Raw genomic sequence first — 14,806 nt, forward strand, 5'->3', positions numbered from 1 at the left:
CTTTTTGTGGCATAGGCCAGTCCGCGTCACGCTGCTCGTCGCCTGATTACTTTTGATGAATGAAAAGCTTTCTGTTTTGGCTTGCCGCTATCTGCGTGGCGTGTAGAGTGAGTAAAATGTGAGGAACAATTTCTTCCCTGCCCCCAGCCACAAAGCCTTTCGCTGTAGTTGTAAAACAGAGAAAGCCACTGACGTCCTGGCCCCATGCATAGTAAAAGCTTGCTTACAGTGTGTGTGCGCTCGTAGCTGTATCTGTGTCTATGCCTGTGTGTGTCGGAGTGGAGTGGGTGGGATCCCGAGCGTCACATGTCTTTTTTGGGCGGCATGACTAATATAAGCAAATGCCTAGCGCGTCGCAGGATCTGCCGTACATTTGGCGACATGCCAGTGCAGATACGCATTCTTGGCTAAATGTGTCTGTAACTGGTAATGGCTGCTTTTTACCGGCAGATACGGCCAAGGGGTATGCTGATGTCGTCACTGAACCGATAGAATCATACAGCGTAGAGTGTGAGTGTTTTCATTGTTCATTTTATTGCTTCGAGCTTGTATTTTTTGGTAGAAACGAGGGGGAACGTTAAGAGTTGCTGCGGCGACCGCAACTCTACATTTATACCCGATACTTAGTCAGAATGGCTATCCTCCATCAGTCGGCGTTAACATTGCACGACACGACAAAGAGTGCAACAATCAGTCTGAGCGTGGCTATAATAAAAAACCGGTCTGATCCAGATTCGGCAATCTGATATAGTAAGCGGTTTGGGGGAAAGTTTTGAAATAAATATACATTTAATAGTGACATAGTGTCATATTACAGAAGTTTGGATACAAAATGTCGTTGCTCTAGCTCTTATAGTCTTTGAGCACTAGGCGCTCATAGGGACGGACTGACCGACAAACGATTCCTTCTGGACGTTACACACATCACACCACAAATCTAATATACCCCTATACTCATTTTAAGTATCGGGTATAAAAAGAGACTATAGAAACAAAGGCAAACGTTGCGTATGACAGATTGAACTTTGGCCTCATGCTTGGAGTTCTGCTTCAACGATTCAACATTTGCAAGATGTTGCTGTTTGTTCACTGTGGGTGGTAAACGTCATAGCTTTTGACGTGGTTGTGTCGCAGCTCGTCTAAATTTGACTCGAATTGGAAAAAAATAGAGAAACTTTTCGGCATTCTCGAAATCTCAAACAACCCCGAAGCGTCTCGAAAACAACAATGGATGCTGCTGAAATCTCTTGTAGTTGATTCATTGTTTATGCTGTTTTTGGAGTTATTTATTCTAATAATTAAAAGGTGTATTTTATAAATTCATTGCAGATTCATAATGTTCGAATTAATAATCATAAATATATAAAATATTTGTTGCTGGTCTTAAAATTTCTTTGCAAATTTCTGGAACATACATATGTATGTACAAATATATGCATTTGAATGTGGTATGTGTGTGTTTGGTTTCGGCACACGCCTGGCATCTACCGAATGTGCCATCATTAGTTTTGTCATAGTCATAAATCATGCGCCCTCCTTGAGCAGCAACCGTAGCCGGCAGCACGCCAAGGATGGCTGGATGGCCGGATGGCAGAATGGCCGGATAGCAGGGAAACATACACGATATGGCTGCATTGCTAATAAAGTCACGTAGCAGAGCTTTTGACAGTCAAGTGTCACATGCTCCGTCTACAATCCTTGGGGTATGGCCATTATTATACGCTGCTTAACATGTCCAATTATAGAAGAACTTCTTGGAATCAAACCAAGGAACTCCGTAAGATTATCCCATTTAAATCTGTTTCCTTCAAAATAAATTTAATTGCGAGAACTGTACACAAAATTGGGCTGAAAATTATGCCAAAACATACGCAAGGACAAAACGCGTCGGACATACAAATAAACGCGAATATTGTGAGCGGAAAATTTCCTTTTGTTTAGTTATCTGTGCGCTGAAATCGTGCTGAGCCCCAAACAGAACGCTGGAGAGGTAGAATGGGCAGGCAGGCTGGGAGAGAGGCTTGCAAATCCTTGTCCTTGGCTGGCTAAGACATTTCCTTTCTGTGTATTTCTCTGTCAGTAAATGAAGTGCAAATTATGCCAACGGCCAGGCCAGGCCAGTGCACGAAAAAGCGCAGAAAACAAAGGCGCTGAACAAGCGCCTACACACTTGCGCCGAAAAGTATGCAATACATTTTGTGTAAACATGGAAACGGAAATGGGTAAATGCGGAGAGGAAGCCTGTGGCTATGAGGACGATGGGGGCTTGGGTGGGATTACATGGCAAAGCATAACTTTATTGAGGTTGGCCTGGATCACACCTCCCACCATGCCCTTCTCCTGCCGTACCGAATGGCTTGCGCGTGGCATTGTCAGCAAAATCGGCGCCATTTTAAATGGTCGCGTGTGGTCCGTAGTTTGTGGCAACCTCGGATTGGAGCATGCCCCTTATGGTGGGAAAGCCGCATGGCTCCACATCTTGTTGCGCCTTTGTCCATGTACCACGGTCAATGTTCGAGGTCTGGCCAATGCCAGCCTGACGTCAGCGGCCTCCAAAGCCCGACTCCACTCCATCCAGCACAAACTCCACAGCGACCCAAGGCCAAACAAATGGGCGTCCAATGTCGCGTGACGCACAAGGCTATTGAGTCCTTCGATTGTTGTTGCTGCCGTTTTTCTAGCTTAGATGAATTTCTTTTGGCTGGCAAGTCTTACGAGCATTGTTTGCCTTGTCACGTGTTTGCTCAGCCAATTAGAGTTATGGTGAGACAAAAAAACGACAAAATGGCAGAGCTTTCGATGAAAAGCTTTCACTTAGTGTGGGCATGAACCTTGATAGAGAACTTTCTGGTGGGTGACAGTAGCGGCCCAGTTAAATGGGGATAATGGGCCCATTTGAGGGCTAATTTATATTAATTTATTCCAATCGTTTTCAGCAGTGATTTCTTTGGTGATTTAGAGGGTTGAGAGACTAAAATTACACATAAATATTATATGTTTTCGGCATAAATGGAGTCTCGCTTGCCCATTGACCATATTCTGGTTTAACATATAAAATCGGATTGGTTTTCACTTATTTTATTTATTATTTTCTTGTAGTGTCTTGGTTCTTGATTAAAGTTAAAAGATTGTTAACAAACTGAATTCCCGTTCTCGGAGCTTTGACTAGAAGGCACACACGAAGCAATACAACGACACTCGGAGCACAGCGGAGCTAGAATCGTGTGATCTTGTTGCTTTCGGGCGATGGAGGCAGCGAGGAGAGCGATGAACGCGAAGGACTATGCTGCGGTCGAGGTGGAGGACGTTGGGGATTGATGTTGGCATTAGCCTGGCGGAGATTGGCGAAGAACTGCTGTCGTCGTGGCCCACCGCCACGCAAGGGTAACGTTGGGATCTCGCTGGGCGACTGATGGTTCATCTCCTCCTGCGAACAGTGACGCATGGCGGGATTCACGCACTCATAGACGCTCTAGAATAAATTAAAATAAAGAGCATTTATACAATTGAATAGATATTTCCATTGACACACACCTGCTCTGAGGAATACTGATTGTTTTGGGCAAATGCCAGCGAGGTGAGCGATGGCAGGGCCTGGGCAATGTCCGAGCGTTCTATACCGCGCACAATTAGGAAAGAGCGCGGTATCAGAATGCCCACAAGTACGGCCCAGCCCGAGGCCTGCAGTCCCAGCGGAATGGCAGCATCCCTCCACTCGTCGCCGAACAGGGAGAGGACAATCCAAGCGACCCAAATGACCAAGATGAGAATAGCCCCGATGACAATGAGTATGCCCTCGCGATAGTTCCGCTGCGAGCGATATATGAAGGGGATCAGGGCCGCCACGCAGCAGAGCAGCACAAAGTCGTAGGACAACAAGCCCCACAGCCAGTGGCCATAGTAGAGATTCTCGCAAGACACCGCCTCCGAGGCCACATGCATCACGACCAGCAGCTGTACAGACATCCCCACCTGGACGAACACGCTGAAGGCACAAATCACGGCTTGTATATAACCGTTGACGTGGGACAGGAAGCCACCTTCAGAACCAGTGGAGGCCAGCATCAAAGCCCTGCAAAGAAGCAGCGAGAACACAAAGCAGTATACCAGAGACATGATGAACACCCGAACCGCACACAGCGTGTTGAGGGTCTGAGCATCCTCGAAGGTTACGTGGGAGTTACGCTGCTCACCCACATACTCAATGGAGAAGGGGACAAACGAGCAGAAGACCAGGATCAGCGAGAGCAGCAGGAGGATCGAGGTCACTGGATTGCCTTCGAAGACATCGCCAACCGAAATGCGCACCACAATGAACACCAAAATGGCCAGCGTGGCTATCAGGCCCAAGATGGCGGCCGTCAGTCCCGTTGCCACCCAAGTGTCCACTTTGAGGCGCCAAAACATGACCGACTCGCCGTCGAAGAGGAACGGATAGCGCCGGTTGTCGCCAGCGCTGTACTGACAATTGAACACCTGACCGAACTTCGTCTTCAGCTCCAGGCTAGTACTATTGTCCCGGTTGTAGTGGTAGTAGGTGGTCACGTTGCTCACTAAGTTTTGCGAGGCGATCTCCCGAAGCTCTGTGCGGGACTCCCCGGTGATCTTGTCGAGGGTCTGCACCTTCTTCTGGTACATCTGGAAATTCATGGATGTGGTGAGCTTGCGCATAAGCAGCAGCGACAGAATCTCCGCAGTCTCATGCGCCTGACGGTACTCGGACGTGCGCCAGTCTTCGATGAAGTTGAGGAAATTAAAGCAGCTCTCCAGCACATACATTTCCCCATCCCGTTTGCAGTGCTTGGCCAGCGAGCCGCGCAACCAGTGCATCAGATCCACCAAAGGATCCGCAAAGCTGAGAACTCTCGAGGGTAGCACACTCTTGCCGATCAGCACCTCGTCCAGGGTGGTTGGCGTGGGGTCCAGTTCGCTGGTGGTGCCCAGGTCTATTTCGTTTTCCATCAGAATGAAGGCTTTGTTGGGAAGATCTGTTGAGAAGAAAAGAGATGAGAGATTTTAAAATTTAATTAGCTTATTTGTGCAATGTCAATTAAACACTTTTCGTCTTTGAAATTTAATTAAAATCAGCTGGTACCGGGTATCAAACAGTCGTTATTTCGACTATAGAAATCTCCAAGGCATTTTTCTTTGTATTCACCTGCCAAGAACTCATCATCCGTGCGGTCGGTGGGCACCGCAAACAGGGTTCCATTCTCCTTAAAATGGCTCGCCATCTTGTTGCCAAACAAAATGTAGACATTGTCGTCGCTCTTGAAGTGCATTAGACACATGTGCTCCTGACGGGCGGCCTCCATGAATTCATTGTACATCTCCAGGTTCTCGGTTGCAATCTCAACAGATGCTATTTTCTCGCCCCAGGGCATCTGATGCAACAAATGTGCCACCTTGGGGAAGAGGTAGGCGCGAGTTGCTGATATGGGCCAGATATTGTACTCGAGGTCCTTGATAACTGACTCGAGCTGCTTGTACAGTTCAAAGTCCATGAAGATACCCATGGAGTACTGAGTGCACTGCTGCAGATATTGAACCTCCTGCAGGAGAATGCTCTCGGCCAGACTGTCGTTATCAATATTGATGGCACGAAGTCCTAAGGATAAGGAGGGTATTTTACAAGTTATTTCACAATCTGTATGGATGGTTCACCTATTTCAAAATCTGCATTTATGAGATTCGCTTGGTTCACTCGGTTGACTACAAAGAGGGCCGAGATGGGATCCTTGGTTAAGACACTGAGCATCACATCGCCCTCTATAATCTGGACGAATTCATCTTGACTTCGGATGAGGGTTCCCTCGTCCGGACTGTTGATTGTCAACTGCAGTCCATTGAGACATATCTCTGGCACTAAGCTGGCTGTTGTGCCACTGCTACTCCCACTACTGCTGCTCTCCTCCGTTGTGGATGAGATAAGTGGGGCCAGCAGGCCCTCACCCGGACTGGAGGAGGCTCCGTCATCGGTTGTGGGCGCTTCCGTGGTGGTGGTTGCCTTGGATGTGCTGCTGCTTGGCTTCGGCTGCGGTGACGTTGGTTGTGGCTTGGTGATTCGCAGAGGAGCAGATTTCCTAGTGGGTGATGATGACACCTCCACTCCATGGCAATCGAAGATACAGAGTAGTGTGATTAGGACACAGAAGAGCGCTAGATATTGATAATGAAATGTTGTCGTTAAAAGTATGTATTTCACAACGCATTAAATTATTTTATAGCAGGCTCTTGGAATGAATGTAATTTCTTTATGTAAATGTATAATTGGCCTCTTAAGTGGTCGCCATTATCCCCCCCTCTTGCTCCATTGCTCTCCATTTCTTTGAAGCTCTTTTCCATTCTTCTTTCTTTGTGCAGTACTCACCCAATTGTAATGGCCTCCTCGAACCAGACTGCCACGGACTCATGACCTTCCTGCTTCAAGTTGTATGCTTTTTAATTTCACAAAAAATGCTCGTCGATTTTTTCAGTCTTTGTCTCTTTTAACATTTACGGATAATTATTAGCATTTTATATCCACACTAAAAACACAGAGAGGAAACTTTAAGTTGGGATTTGACAATGAAACACACGAGGGCAGGCAGGCGAGTGCTGGTTGAACACGACTTTGAATCGTTATGCGAACTTTTGCAGAATCCTAATTTTAGCTATTGTCACTTTTCCTTGCCACTTCAACCATTTGCCGCCGCTCAGTGCCGCGTTGCGTTGAGAGTGTTGCACTTTAATCGCATTAAAAATTGTCACACTAACACAGAGACAGAGAGAGAGAGGGAGAGAGAAGGAGAGACTTTGGCTTGGCACAGTTTCCTCGCCGCCGCTTTTCCCGACTCTTCGTGATTTTTCCACACTATCAGTGTAAAGTAATGCGGTGGAAAATATTTCTTTTTCTCATATTCTTTCACTTCTGCGGTGCGCCGTGAAAGAAAATCAATAGTATTTCTTTTAGCAAAATTCCTTATTTCACTTTTTCACATCGATTCGCGCACTCTTGTTGCTACTGAACCATCTGACAGTGTGGGCCACATTAATTTCGGTTTGAGCCAAGGCAAAAAACAGCAAATAAAAAGAATAAAAATGTTGGAAACGCCTCAGTGATTTTAGGGTCAATTAAACGTTTCACGTTTTATATTTGTCCACTGAGGTACGCAGCCCCCACAGACAGAATGCTGTATGTATTTTTTCGTGATCGTTCTGTGGACAATCAATTTGATTTGGGTGCAGTGCATTGCAATTGCTGGACAAAAGAGTACGGAATCAACGCTGCAATTATGTTCTATTGGCTTTTTTATTCCATTTCTGTTTTTTTTTCTCCGCTTGAACCCACCCTCGAGGCAGGCAACACGGAACACGGAACACCGATGTGGCAATGTTTTGCACCTGTTTTGGCTGTTTTGTTTTGACTAACTTAACTTAGACCGGGCACTGGCTCGTTGTTATGGTTATTGGCTCGAACCGTCACTCAACATTGAGTGGTTTCCTCGCCGCCACACTGTGCCGTGTTTCATAATTATAAGAACAAATATGTACGGCACCGTGGAACGCAACAACCCCTGATACGAACCGAGCCTGCCTCGAAGCCAGTTCAAATATTGGTCATTGCAATTAGTCGATTCATTGAAGAAAGTTTCGGGTTGCACAAGCGAAGGGTGAAAGGTGGGTGGCCTGTCATAGGTGCTCGTGGAGAAGTAATTATAATTGGAGAGCCTTTGACAGCATTCCCAATATTACCAATCGAAATTTACGCTTCGAACAAGCAGCTAGAATACCCCTAGAAACGGTCATCCTTGGCTATTAACCAACCACAGAGACAGCAAACAGACAGACAGTCGGACAGCCAGACAGACAGACAGACAGACCTGAGCTTTGACATTGGCAAAGTGCGGACTACAGTATGGCGCATTTCCGGTTTTCGGGCTTTTGCATAACACTTTTAATTAATGTCAAAAGCAACAGCAGTCGAAAAACTACAAATTGCATTTAGTCACTTTCCTCTCCCCACGGGAATGTTGCGTAAGTTTAATTCACAAAGCTCTGTCCCGGCTGTCAGAAAGTCCACTTTTAATTACTGTTTGGGGGCGAATCGAGGCAATTTTCAGGCACCACTTGCTAGTTTTTTAGTGCAACTTTTGTAATATTCAAAAAACAAATTGCACTCTGCACACACGCACCAATATGTCGCCTCTAGACCACGTTCACGTCCCAACTGTTTTTGGTCAGCAGCAGAGGTGGAAGAACTGGCAGAACTGGCCGAACCGTGGCCGCCGTAAGCCCATAAAAATGCAGCTGCAGGTTAACCAGGGCCGGGCTAAGGGTTAGTGGGGGTAGTTGGGTCTTGCTCTTCACTCCTTCCACTCTTTAACATACGGCGCACAGAGGGAAAAAAACACTACGTGGAATAGCCTGGAATCCAATAATATTCGATCGTGAAAAGCAAATATGTTTCACCCATTATTAATCTGGAATTTCTCGTGCCATCTTAACGTGTTAGAAGAAGTATAGTTATAGACTGGTTCCATACGCTATATGTATACTCCTGATTTTTGTCAGTGCAGCTATTTATGTGTAGTTTTGGTGTCAGCTCGGGTTCAGCCTTATGTTATTTTTGCAGTCAATATAATACAGTTATTAGTGACACCAATGCACATTACTTGACTGCGACTGGGATTGGTGTGGGTCATATAGGTCAGCCGGTGTGCCGGGCTTAACACAAAATCAATTTGCTTTTTCTTGTATTTGTTATTACAATTTGGAACACTTGGAAATATAGATAACATGAATTTCACCCTAATTTTAATGAATATTTTGGAAACTACCTAGAGAGTACTTTTTCTTTTCTGCTATGTCATTGAAACAATTGAAATTTTGTGGCAGCCGAATACAGTCTTAAAACAAATAAACTGGGATTGTACTCAGGAAAAATAATTAGAAAGACATCGATACTGTCCGTGCTTCTGATCTGGTGCGAGACTTCTTTTCAAGGGATGTGGTTGTAAAAGTGGTCATGGGTATGGATCTATTGCCCATCCCCGGCTCCATTGTTGGGCTGCCTGCGGAACGAGTTGACTGCCGCGGGCCCCCGAGAGGTGATCGCGCCTCTGGGGTACGGCATGCCGCAGTCGTCGTCACTGCAAGAGGAAATCTCTTCGGAGGAGACCGGAAAGTCTTCCAATTCGGAGTAGGCCTCGTCCATGCTGTCCCCCTGCATCTCACACTCGTTTTCATCGTTAGTCTTCTTGTCCCTCTGAGAGCCAGAGGCGCTGCGGGGCGCAGCCTTGTTCTCGGCGCCCCCTAGTCCGGCATTCGATTTGGCCTTTGCAACCAAGCTTGCCTCCAGATTCGCAAACGCATCGGGTGGCATCTGGTTGCCCATATCGTTGAGCTGCATCTTTGTGCAGAAGCGTTGTATGTGCCCCAACACTTCGGCCACTTTCAGTTGCGAGGACTGACCGAGGCTCTGATCCGATGACGATTTGTGCGGCTCAGGGTTCTGCTGCTGGTGCAGCGCTTTCGAAGTGTTGCGGTATGCACAAGGGTTCTGCACCTTGTTGGTGTTGCTTGTGGACATCTTGCCAGTGCTGGAATGCTTGGGCGCCTTACTGTTGAGCTTCTGGTTGGACATTGGACGGGCGTGCCCCCCAAGAAAGGGGGCACTTCCAATGGCAGCAACATTTTGTTGCGATGGATTGGTAGTGGTTGGATCTGTGGGGGGATTGGTGCCCAGCATTGCTTGGTGCTGGAAGTACATCTTGTCGTACTCCGACTTCATGCACAGATACCGGAAGTGGCGAGAGTTCTCCTCGCCATAGTGAACGAGCTCTGAGGGATGGCATAGAATGGTTAAGGATTATCTTCTAGACTCGAATCGCGGAGAACCTACTGCTGGTAACCGCCTCCTTCAGCTTGTTCAGTTGGTCGTTTGTCTGCTTGAGCTCCCCTGAAAAGCGTTCGATCTTGCTGCCAAGATCTCGGAAGTTCTTGAACAGGGCATCGTTGATTTTGTTCTAAGTTTAATTGGTGGAATATAGTGATAGTAGGGAAATGAGTCGATCGATCACTTACCCCTATGGCTGTCTGGACAGTCTGGCGGATCAACTCGAAGAACTCTTCGGGATCATCGTCCTTGTCGTCATCATCGGCGGCACTCACCTGGGGCTGGCCCGACGACTGCGACTGACGCGGACACGTATGTTGGTGTGCGTGTGGATGGGAGTGTTGATGCTGATGTGGCACATTCTGATGCTGATGCTTGCTGTGGCTGTGATGGGTCAATTGTTGCTGATGTAGCTGGTGCTGGGGCGGATGCGGCATCGGCGCCATCTGGAGCGGCATCTCCATCTGCATGTGGTGTGCTGCTGAATGTTGGTGCGAGCGGCGTTTGTTGATCGAACCGCTGGTCCCATTGGGGAGGATTATCTCCTTGTCGGAGATATCCGTGGCCCCGTTGTTGTTGGTAACTTCTAATGTGCCATAGTTGGAACGCTGTGTGACGGACTTGCTGATGGCGCGGCGTTGCTGATGCGATTGCTCTTTTGACTTGCCCAAGTTGTAGACACTGTTGTTGGCCTTGCCGTCGGGCAGGGCGAAGTGAGCTACCTTCTGTCCTTGGGGCTGACGTCCGGTCATCTTGCCGGTCGTGTTGCCACGCCTCGAGCTCATGGCGTATGGCGACGGCTGGGGGTGGGGGTGGGTAGTGGGCATCAGATGAGCCTGGGACGAGTGCACTAGAATGCTGGGGTTATTCCGCAAGTTGCTGGCCGTCAGGGGAAGATTCGTCTGAATGTAGTAGTCGTTGTCAGTCACAAAGCTGCGCTGAATACGTGAGTCTGGCGGGCGCAAGAGTCCCAATCCCCCACCGCCGACTGATGGATTGCGTCCGCTCTTCTGCGCGCCCGATCTGGAGGTACCCCCTTGGGGCATGGCCTGCGATTTGACCGGATGGATAGGATCCATCTTCGCGCCATATAGCTCTTCGATCCCCTTGCGACGACTGGAACGTACTATTTTCATTTTCAGGTAGTTGTTTCTTAAAAATGGAAAACTTTTGACCCTCTTGCGCGAGTTCTGTTTTCGTTTGTTTCTATAATAAGCGTAAAAGTTTCTGAATTTTCAAAATATTCTTTTGTAAAATTTTGTTGATTTACATTTAGTATGTTGTTTCATCCGATGACTTAGCTGTTATGGTTACGAGCAGGCAGACACAGAACGGAAGTGGGAGAGCCTACTTGATGAATAAAATGTGAATAAAATTATTTTAAATAAATAGTAGTATGGGTGTGTAGATACGGTAAATAACTGATCTAAGCAACATTTTCGAATTACATTTACTGTATGGCATGGCATCCTTTCTGTTTCAAACAGGGTTGCATTGACACTGCGTCGTCGTAGTATTGAAAGTAGTAATTATCGAAATCGGTTATCGAAAGGAAACCTTGACAAGTGCATGTAGTAGAAATGACTTTGATTTGCAGCGTTTCGGTATCCGTTGCTTCTTCCAAAGTAAATAAATATTGATGGAGATCTTATAAATTAATTATTACCCAGTTTTCAGCGAAACAAAGATTAATTAACTCAAAGTGTATTCCGATTGATTAAGCAGTGCACAATTTCACACCTTTCATCCATATTCCCTTCGATTCATTATTCATGCCGTTCACTCGTGCTGGGGGGAGACTTCCTCCCCATAAATCTGTTTACCTTTTGCCGCTCCACTAGCCGTGAAAGGCAATGGCACAGACCAAAGACCGCAGAGGAACAGACCAATGTTCGGTTCAATGTTTGCGACTGCCATTCATTGACTTTTTGCCGGAAATATTTGTGTGATTTGATGTCAAATCAAAATGCTAATGAGCCTCTGCTTCTGCCCCAGCTCTGGTTCTCTGTTGCAGCTGATTGCGACGGTGACTTCTCGGTTGGGAAGTGGTTCATTCGCTTCTTGGCAGAGCATACAAAATTATTACAAATATTTATCCGATTATTTACCTTTGAACCGCCTTCGGTGGGTGCGTGTACGTCTTCGAGATGTATCCGAGGCGAAGGATTCGACAGCTGAGTCGCGTGGCTCGAATCCTTAAGTACCCAACTTTCTGGCGAGCTAGCTTTAAGGCCCGCAGCCTAAAGTCTACGAGTCTGGACTTCCAAAAATAGACCGCTTGCCCTCAGGTTACAGACACTTAAGACGTACTCGTTTAATAAAACTGAAAATAAAGGCAAAGAAAACGAAAGGAAAAAGGGAAAGGGCTCAATAAAGCGTTGGCGGAGACCCTTTAAAAATTGGGTCAACTGTCGCCGGGACTGTGCCTTGAAACAAAAGACCCAAGGAATGTTGCATTCTACACCCATTCCGAAACCATTTCTCTTGCCCATGATGGCCCCATTATGCAAATTGCGTATACGACGTGTGTGCGTGAGGGGTGGCATGGGCATGGGCATGGGCATGGGTCTGGCGGCTGCTGCAGGAGGCATTATCAACTGCCGCATGCAGATAATTTAGCTGACAATCTGTTGCATGCGTCAGGCCACAAACAAAGTTATTATGTACCATATAAGATGGGATCTGCTGGTATAATTTTAATTTAATGTTACGCCTTCCGGCCTTGCCCAGCTTCCATTTCCATTCAAATGCTCTCTCGAGTGCAGCTCATTTCCTATTCCAGTGAGTGTGTTTGTGTGCCTGTGTGTGTGGCATAAATATAAACGAGCCATGAAACGCCGACGACAGTCAACGTTTTGATAACTTATTGTATGATTCCTGTCAGTGACTGGCTCTGGATCTGGCTTTGGCTCTTGTTCTGGTCTGGTCTGGTCCTGTCCTGACCACAAGTCACATGCTGGCTGCAGTGTTTGTGTCTGTGTTGTCCGCCGCTACCATATGAATTTGCCTGCGTACTTGCCCCATTATGTATATTGCACAAAGCGGGAGAGAAAGTGGGCTCAGATTGTTATTTCATTTGGTGCAATTCCATGAAGAGCCGCTACTAAGCGCATTTGAGTGCTGTCTGCCATCCGAACTGACGGAGGATGACGTACGACGTATTCAAGTTTTCTAGCTGCCATGGCAATGCAAAATGCCAGCACTTATATATGTATATGCTTATATTCATCTTCATTATTAGTGTTTCAGTAGAAATGCTTTTTGATTTGTGGCATTTTTGTGTGTGTGTGTGTGCGTGAAGATTGGTTTTAGCGACAAATGACAAGAACGTGCGAATATTAGTCATTAGAATTATGCGGAACGATAAATTTGGATGTACCAGGGCCTTAGACAGGCTTAAGGCAGCGAATTTTTACCAGAAATTTATCACCCAGAAAACTTTAGCCCACGGTGGGGATAAATCAAAGAACTTCTGGCCACGTGTCGTTTGGCCACAAATCGTCAAGTGCTCGTATTTATAAGCCACAAGAAATGAGGAATGGTATTTCTTTTATTTTATTTTATGCTTTTTTATTTTAATTGCAGGCAAGGCAATTAAAAGGCCAGCGAAAAGCGAGTGCAGCATTGTAGAGACGCATAAATTTGTTAGCTGTCAGCGAGGTCTTCAAGAAGTCTGTTCTCGACACTCTGCCCCTCTGCTGTCCGCCCCTGCCGTCCGCCCGGAATACGTCACTTGAACAATTTTAGTTTTCTATTCTCGGTGGGATGAGCAGAGGAATTTCTTTGTATGCTTATTTAAGAACTATATTTCCTAGAAATTTCTTTAACTTGAAGTCTTCTTCCCACTTAAGAGTATCCAAGACTCGTTTACTTGATGAATTCTTTATCGTTCCCATTTGTAGAATTATTTATTATGCCGGACTGCACACACATTCGTACGCGTAATTTTAACGCCTATTTATTTGCTTAATTTAAGAGCTATTTATTGTTGTTTAAGTAAATTTAAAGCATTCACTGTTGACACTCAGACATGACGAGCGACATCGCGTTGGCATCGCCAACGCCATCGCCCAAAAGAATTGTCTCTGTTCTCTCCACCTCTCCATCCCTCCCTCCGTCTGTGTCTCCCAGTGTGCCGTGTGCTTTATGACAAAATGTTCACAATAAATAAACGATACAACAGCCTGAATTGCCTACAGATATCATTCAAATAAATTTGTTATTTATGCTACGAGATGATGGCAAAGTTTCCAACAAATTGTTCGATTCGCGATTCGTTCGAGGGTCTGGTCTGACTCAAAAGTGCAGCTGCCGTCGCTCTGTTTTATTTTGTTTTGGGCTTTACAATAAAAAATTGCCCCGGCTCGACACTTTGATTGGTGATGATTATTCGAATTCGCTGTATTTTGATGGCTTTTTGTCATGCATTCTGAGCGGAACGGAACATTCCTTTATGATTTTTGCATGGTTTTTCTTACGTACTCGTATAAAAGATCAGTGAGGTTCATAAGCCTTTTGTTTTAAGGCGGCGCAGAAAACTGAATGAAATGATAAATACAATTCATCGGTATTTGGGTCAGCAAAAATTGTTTTTGCATCACTTCAGGCGGATCAATTAAAGTCATAAATATAAGGGGGGGAAACATGAAACAGTCGTGTGCGGTGAGCTTTTACAAGGCAGTTTCTATTTAAGTGTTGTAACGTTCGAGTATATATAGAAGAAGTTTCTTAGGGGAACGTCTTCTTATGGACAATAGTCTTAGCCCTTGGGGGCCTGTCCATAGGTACATCAAATACATAAATCGTTCAAAGATTACCATCTAAATACCATATCTAAACTTGTTGCTTTCCAATCCGCTTATTGATGATCAAATCACCCATCTCTCTCTTACCGTTTTCCCTGTTACCATTCACACTGATAAGAAAGCT

At 46.0% G+C, this 14,806-nt stretch overlaps 2 protein-coding genes across 5 annotated transcripts; both read right to left on the reverse strand.

The window, feature by feature from the left end:
* Nucleotides 1–3,196: 3,196 nt before the first annotated feature.
* Nucleotides 3,197–8,271, reverse strand: boss (bride of sevenless). 3 transcript variants are annotated; one of them, XM_015182194.2, is made up of 6 exons: nt 8,175–8,271; nt 6,371–6,527; nt 5,665–6,159; nt 5,159–5,608; nt 3,535–4,988; nt 3,197–3,472 (listed from the first exon to the last, which is right to left on the reverse strand). In XM_015182194.2, exons 2-6 carry the CDS (start codon nt 6,411–6,413, stop codon nt 3,215–3,217), a joined length of 2,700 nt encoding a protein of 899 aa, XP_015037680.2. In that variant the 5' UTR covers nt 6,414–6,527; nt 8,175–8,271; the 3' UTR covers nt 3,197–3,214. The 3 variants fall into 3 exon arrangements, with proteins under 3 accessions (XP_015037680.2, XP_015037679.2, XP_033241549.1); XM_015182193.2 differs by having other exon boundaries at nt 3,215–3,472; nt 8,073–8,180; XM_033385658.1 differs by lacking the exon at nt 8,175–8,271 and adding an exon at nt 7,331–7,347 and having other exon boundaries at nt 3,215–3,472.
* A 462-nt stretch (nt 8,272–8,733) lies between these two features.
* Nucleotides 8,734–11,296, reverse strand: LOC4802219 (lateral signaling target protein 2 homolog). Of its 2 annotated transcripts, XM_001359149.4 has the most exons (4): nt 11,148–11,296; nt 10,066–11,083; nt 9,884–10,007; nt 8,734–9,822 (listed from the first exon to the last, which is right to left on the reverse strand). In XM_001359149.4, exons 2-4 carry the CDS (start codon nt 11,011–11,013, stop codon nt 9,020–9,022), a joined length of 1,875 nt encoding a protein of 624 aa, XP_001359186.2. In that variant the 5' UTR covers nt 11,014–11,083; nt 11,148–11,296; the 3' UTR covers nt 8,734–9,019. The 2 variants fall into 2 exon arrangements, with proteins under 2 accessions (XP_001359186.2, XP_033241552.1); XM_033385661.1 differs by having other exon boundaries at nt 10,066–11,181.
* Nucleotides 11,297–14,806: the final 3,510 nt, after the last annotated feature.

Source organism: Drosophila pseudoobscura, chromosome 2 (assembly GCF_009870125.1).
Source record: "Drosophila pseudoobscura strain MV-25-SWS-2005 chromosome 2, UCI_Dpse_MV25, whole genome shotgun sequence".
In the NCBI taxonomy this organism is placed as follows: domain Eukaryota; kingdom Metazoa; phylum Arthropoda; class Insecta; order Diptera; family Drosophilidae; genus Drosophila; species Drosophila pseudoobscura.

Excerpts from the sequence above, each read along its gene's own strand:
- boss (XM_015182194.2), bottom strand. The coding sequence starts at position 6,413 with ATGAGTCCGTGGCAGTCTGGTTCGAGGAGGCCATTACAATTGG. Across the intron at positions 6,160-6,370 it reads GAGGAGGCCATTACAATTGG|CGCTCTTCTGTGTCCTAATC; the intron begins GTGAGTACTGCA and ends ATCAATATCTAG. Across the intron at positions 4,989-5,158 it reads GGATGATGAGTTCTTGGCAG|ATCTTCCCAACAAAGCCTTC; the intron begins GTGAATACAAAG and ends TCTTCTCAACAG.
- LOC4802219 (XM_001359149.4), bottom strand. The coding sequence starts at position 11,013 with ATGAAAATAGTACGTTCCAGTCGTCGCAAGGGGATCGAAGAGCTATAT. Across the intron at positions 10,008-10,065 it reads CTGTCCAGACAGCCATAGGG|AACAAAATCAACGATGCCCT; the intron begins GTAAGTGATCGA and ends AATTAAACTTAG. Across the intron at positions 9,823-9,883 it reads GAAGGAGGCGGTTACCAGCA|AGCTCGTTCACTATGGCGAG; the intron begins GTAGGTTCTCCG and ends GCCATCCCTCAG.